This window comes from Rhinopithecus bieti, unplaced genomic scaffold (genome assembly GCF_001698545.2).
Source record: "Rhinopithecus bieti isolate Rb0 unplaced genomic scaffold, ASM169854v2 scaffold_10548, whole genome shotgun sequence".
Classification (NCBI taxonomy): Eukaryota; Metazoa; Chordata; class Mammalia; order Primates; family Cercopithecidae; genus Rhinopithecus; species Rhinopithecus bieti.
In genome coordinates, this window is record NW_016806834.1 from 2,153,830 (window position 1) to 2,160,364 (window position 6,535).

Below are 6,535 nucleotides of genomic sequence, written 5' to 3' on the forward strand. Positions count from 1 at the left end.
AGCACTCCAGCCTGGGCGACAGAGCAAGACTCCATTTCAAAAAAAAAATTTGATTTAAAAAAAGATAATATGCAGGTGGGAACTTACTAAACAGAGAAACAAATACTATGGTTATTATCATCTAATTTCTATGCATAAATTGAAGAATCTGGGATAAGGCAGAAGGATACATGAAAACTTTTTTTTAATTTTATTTTTTGATTGCTTCTTCAGAAGAAAAACTATTAATAGCAATTACCTATAAAGACTGGTCTGAAGAGATCAGAGAGAATAGGAAGAGACCTTTTGTTTTTGAGACACAGTCTCGCACTGTCGCCCGGGCTGGAGTGCAATGGTGTGATCTCGGCTCACTGTAACCTCTGCCTCCCGGATTCAAGCGATTCTCCTGCCTCAGTCTCCCAAGTAGCTGCAATTACAGGCACCGGCCACCATGCCCAGCTAATATTTGTATTTTTAGTAGAAGACGGGGTTTCACCATGTTGGCCAGGTTGGTCTCAAATTCCTGACCTCGTGATCTGCCCGCCTCGGCCTCCCAAAGTGCTGGATTATAGGCGTGAACCACCATGCCCAGCCTGAGACTTTTTCTTTTTTTGTTAAGACAGGGTCTCACTCTGGTGCCCAGGCTGGAGTGCAGTGGCACAATCACAGCTCACTGCAGCTTCAAACTCCCAAGCTGAAGCAATCCTCCCACCTCAGCTTCTCAAGTAGCTGGGACTACAAGCAGACACCACCAGGCCTGGCTAATTTTTGTATTTTTTCTAGAGACGGGGTTTCCCCATGTTGCCCAGGCTGGTCTTGAACTCCTGAGCTCAAGTGATCCAACCACTTCATCCTCTCAAAGTGCTGGGATTATAGGCATAAGCCACTGTGCTGGGTCTCAGTAAGTAATCTTCTGTATAATTAGAATTTTTTAAAAAATCTTAATATTTACTACTTTTGTAATAACATACCGCTTTATAATAAAGAATTCATTAACAGAAACAAGCACATTTTAGTGCTTGCTTCAGCAGCACATATACTAGAAATAAGTACATTTTAAAAATAGAAGATATATGGCCAGGCGTGGTGACTCATGCCTGTAATCCTAGCACTTTGGGAGGCCAAGGTGGTCGGATCACCTGAGGTCGGGAGTTCGAGACCAGCTTGACCAACGTGACGAAACCCCGTCTCTACTAAAAATACAAAATTAGCCAGGCGTGGTGGCTCATGCCTGTAATCCCAGCTACTCGGGAGGTTGAGGCAGGAGAATCGCTTGAACCCAAGAGGCAGTGGTTGTGGTGAGCTGAGATTGCACCATTGCACTCCAGTCTGGGCAACAGGGGCAAAACTCTGTCTCAAAAAAAAAAAAAAAAAAAATGCGGGCGCTAGGCACAGTGGCTCATGCCTGTAATCCCAGCACTCTGGGAGGCCAAGGCAGGTGTATCACCTGAGGTTGAGAGTTTGAGACCAGCCTGAGCAACATGGAGAAACCCCGTCTCTACTAAAAATACAAAACTTAGTTGGGCATGGCGGCGTATGCCTGTAATCCGAGCTACTTGGGAGGCTGAGGCAGGAGAACTGCTTGAACCCGGGAGGTAAAGGTTGCGGTGAGCCGAGATCACGCCATTGCACTCCACCCTGGGCAACAGAGCAACAAGAGCAAAACTCCGTACCCTCCACCCACTCCCAAAAAAGATATACATGTACTATACCTAAAAGCAAACATGAAAACATTAATACTGGTTTTAATACTGGTTCTCTAAGAAGCCTTCAAGGATTAAAGAACTAGATAACCATAAAAAATATTCCACTTGAAGAGTGATTTAGTCATATTTTATGAAGCACTGTCACATAATTATCTAATTTCATTCTCAAAAAATTGACAATATAGACAGCAGATAGTATCCACTTTTTATAGCTAAGGCAACAGATTTGACATTAAGTGTCTTGCCCAGATTACAGAGCTCATAAGCAGCACTGCCCAGCCTCCTATTTTTTTTTTTTTTGTAGACGGAGTCTCGCTCTGTCGCCCAGGCTGGAGTGCAGTGGCCAGATCTCAGCTCACTGCAATCTCCGCCTCCCAGGTTCACGCCATTCTCCTGCCTCAGCCTCCCGAGCAGCTGGGACTACAGGTGCTGGCCACCTCGCCTGGCTAGTTTTTTGTATTTTTAGTAGAGACGGGGTTTCACCGTGTTAGCCAGGATGGTCTCGATCTCCTGACCTTGTGATCCACCCGTCTCGGCCTCCCAAAGTGCTGGGATGACAGGCTTGAGCCACCACGCCCGGCCCTAACTTTATATTCTTAAGTCTCATACTTCCTTCACTATATCCAAAGGTAAATCCCACAGCAATTCATTCCCCTCTTTCCAAGTCTCATATTCATGACTGTAAAATAAACAATTTTCGGTAGAGAATTTGTATTCCTGCTACCAGCAGCACTGTCCACACACTTCCCCAGATAGCATATACTAAATACTCATCAATTTAACTAAACAGATGATCAGGAAGAATTTATTGCCAACCATTTAAAATGGATTCCAAAAGAAACATAAATTATTTAAGGGATTATTCACTGATTAGATCTTACATTCCATTGCTCTACTTAAATAGTATAAATAATCAGGAGTTGGCTAAAGTTTTACAACGTTTTACAAAGGATCACCTACCTCCCAGACTAGTACACATTTGTTGGTTTTCTTCACAGCTTCCTCATCAGATTCCTCATCATCTGGAAGAGAAATCTTATTATAGACTTAGACTTGAGATTCAGGTTCTAAAGAAACAATATTCGAGTCTAACCAAACTCTCTTAAATATTGTCACCCTTTTTATGTGTTGGACCAAATGTTTTATTTTCTGTTGCTCTTTATTTTCCCCAAATTAGACTTGAAGCTCCAAGCAAAAAGGAATATTAATTGATACAATTAGCATTTACTTAGCACTTGTTATGAATCAAGAGCTGTAACAGGTACTGGGAATAAGGAAATAAAAGACAAGCAATCAAGAATAAAAACTTGTCCTAGGCACTCTGGGAGGCAGGCTTCAGATGTCAACATCATTTATTACTCTCAAAAAACTTTCGCCCAATGGAGGAGGAAGGCAGATATACCAAATCAAAATTATCGGCCAGTGTGGTGGCTCACGCCTGTAATCCTAGCACTTTGGGAGGCTGAGGTGAGCGGATCACTTGAAGTCAAGAGTTTCAGACCAGCCTAGCCAACATGGTGAAACCTCATCTCTCCTAAAAACACAAAAATTAGCCAGGCGTGGTGGCGGGTGCTTGTAATCCCAGCTTCTCAGGAGGCCAAGGCAGGAGAATCACTTGAACCTGGGAGGTAGAGGTTGCTGTGAGCCAAGATGGTGCCACTGCACTCCAGCCTGGGCAACAGAGCAAAAACTCCATCTCAAAAAAAAAAAAAAAAAAAAAAAAAAAGGCACGTGTAAAACAAAATAAAATATACACCTATTACAAAAATGTACTTTAAATACTTAAAGGACAAAAAGTCAGGAAGGCTAGTTAGGTAAAGTTAGGAGAAGTTAAGAAAAGGCTCTCTGTAGATTTTATTTTTTATTCTTGGGTCTCTTAAGATGAACTCTCTGCAGATTTTATTTATATTTTTATTTTTTTGAGACTGAGTCTCACTCTGTCACTCAGGCTGGAGTGCAGTGGTACAATCTTGGCTCACTGCAACCTCCACTTCCCCCATTCAAATGCTTCTCCTGCCTAGGCCTCCCGAGTAGCTGGGGTTACAGGCACACACTGCCATGCCCAGCTCATTTTTGTATTTTTTAGTAGAGACGGGGTTTCACCATGTCAGGCTGGTCTCAAACTCCTGACCTCAGGTGATCCACCCGCCTCGGCCTCCCAAAATGCTGGGATTACAAGCATGAGCCACCATGCCCGGCCTCTCTGCAGATTTTAAATGCTAATCCAGGTCTTCAAAGATGAGAATGAACACTAATGGAAGTATGATGGCCAGAAGCATGTCAGATATAGACAGTCCTTGACTTAGAATTTTTTGCCTTGAGTACAGTGTGAAAGTGATAAATATTTAGTAGAAAATGTACTTCAAATTTTAAATTTTGAGATTTTCCTGGGCTAGCAATATGCAGTAAAATAGTCTTACATGAGATAAAAATAGGCTTTGTGTAAGATGATTTTGCCCAGCTGTAGGCTAATCTAAGTATTCTGAGAAACTATAAGGAAGGCTAGGCTAAGTTATGATGTCCTAAAGATAAGATGTATTAAATGCATTTTTTTTTTTTTTTTTTTGAGATGGAGTCTCGCTCTGTCGCCCAGGCTGGAGTGCAGTGGTGCGATCACGGCTTACTGCAACCTCCGCCTCCCAGGTTCAAGCGATTCTCCGGCCTCAGCCTCCTGAGTAGCTGGGATTACAGAGGCCCACCACCACGCCCCGAATTTTTGTGTTTTTAGTAGAGACGGGGTTTCACCATGTTGGCCAGGCTGGTTACAAACTCCAGACCTCAAATGATCTGCTTTCCTCGGCCTCTGAAAGTGCTGGGATTATAGGTGTGAGCCACTGCTTGGCCTTAAATGCATCTTTGACTTAACGATATTTTCAACTTATCTTAGGTTTATTGGAACTAACCCCATCATAAGTTGAGGTGCATATGTGTGAGCATGTGCATGTATACGTATATGTATATGTGTATGTATACATATATAACAGGCAAAAGAAAAAGTAGTTTGATCAAAGCAGAGCTTTTTTGACCTGAAAATCTTTTTGCCTTCAATCCTTAAAAAAAAAAAAAAATCAAATAATAATATAACATAGACACTGTACACATGAATGTATAGCTTACTGGATTTGCTTTTTCTTTTTTTTTTTGAGACAGGGTCTCATTCTGTCACTGAGGCTGGACTGCAGTGGCATAATCACAGCTTACTGCAGCCTTGACCTCCCCAAGCTCAAGTGATCCTCCCACCTCAGCTTCCTGAGTAGCTGGGAATACAGGTATGTGCCACCACACCCAGCAAATTTTTGTACTTTTTGTAGAGATGGGGTTTCACCACGTTGTTTGCCCAGGCTGGTCTCGAACTCCTGGCCTCAGGCAATCTGCCCGCCTCAGTCTCCCAAAGTGCTAGGATTACAGGCAGGAGCCACCATGCCTAGCTGCTTGCTGAATTTTCAAATACTGAATAAATTCAGATCCAGGATAGACACAGAAACCAGCGGGTAGAAAAGCCTTAAATGATAGGCAAAAAAAAAAAAAAAAAAAAGCTTTACCATTCATGCATATAATAATATAGTAAATATTATATGAATGTCTAGGAGGCTCAAAGTCTAAATGGGTCTTTCTTAAATTCCTGAACACTATCTAGTGTTAGCAAGAGTGTCACAGGGAGGGAATAAAATGAGTGGACAGATGCACCATCCCCACCTCCCACAGCTCTCCCACTTAATCCCCTCTAACCCCCATTCACCATCTCCCTTCGTGTTAGATGTCTGTTCATCCCACTTTATCCGATGCAGCATAAGACGCTTAAATTTCTTCTGGGCCTTGGGGCCTGGAAACAGAGAAGAAGAATTTTGCCAGAACTGTGGAAGATGATGGGTTAGAAAGAACCTCTGAGCTCAGACATTAATGTGGTAGTTGAAGCAATCCCAGGACCACATCTTAGGGCCTTCTATTCCAATAAACACAGAAGCAATAACCTAGCATATTATATCAGGTATGGCACTAAAATACTATCTTTTTCTCCTTTCTCCCCACAATGCTAACCACTCTAAGCCCAGGGTTGTCTGGGGACAGTCTCCCTCAAGTTTTGCAGACTCACCCCCTTCCACTACTACCACGTTGACATCCTTGTGCAGTACCACCACCCCTGTCAGGTACAGTTGCCCAGCATTGGCTTCAATCTTGAACTTCTTGGCTGGGTTGCTCAAATTTCGAACTCTGGAGAAGGGAAAGTTTAGTTATGTCTTCCATTTTAGCATCAGCAGCTGCCTGAATGGAGTGGCAAGTAGAGGTGAATCCCAAATGGTTTCCTCTCTATAAACAAAGGCCTCTGGAGTAAACAAATAGATGAATGCTTAAAAGGTAGAGTTGATGAGTCTAGAAATATTTCCACACTCTTATATTTCTTCAAAGTCTAGCACTTTACATTACTCAATAGCAGGTAACCAAAGTTTACTCTAAGAATCAGGGAGAGGTATTTACTATTATCCAAAAATGCTTATAATCTCATCGTTCTTGACAATGTAAAGACCTACAGACTTTTTGTCCTCTAGACCCTTAGACCCTCATAATATAGGATTACTCGGCTGGGCGCAGTGGCTCACACCTGTAATCCCAGCACTTTGGGAGGCCAAAGTGGGCAGATCACAAGGTCAGGAGTTCGAGACCATCCTGGCCAACATGGTGAAACCCCATCTCTACTAAAAACACAAAAATTAGCCAGGCGTGGGGGTGCATGCCTGTAATCCTAGCTACTCAGGAGGCTGAGGCAGGAGAATGGCGTAAACCCGGGAGGCGGAGCTTGCAGTGAGCTGAGATCCGGCCATTGCACTCCAGCCTGGGCGACAGAGCGAAAC

At 43.0% G+C, this 6,535-nt stretch overlaps 1 protein-coding gene across 1 annotated transcript in view; it reads right to left on the reverse strand.

Moving 5' to 3' along the window:
• Positions 1-6,535, reverse strand: part of PRPF3 (pre-mRNA processing factor 3) — a 32,402-nt gene that overhangs the window by 1,609 nt on the left and 24,258 nt on the right. The window contains exons 8-10 of the mRNA XM_017877865.1: positions 5,779-5,908; positions 5,425-5,508; positions 2,646-2,707 (exon numbers count right to left, since the gene is read on the reverse strand). Coding sequence (XP_017733354.1) covers positions 2,646-2,707; positions 5,425-5,508; positions 5,779-5,908 — 276 coding nt within the window. The remainder of the gene's footprint in view (positions 1-2,645; positions 2,708-5,424; positions 5,509-5,778; positions 5,909-6,535) is intronic.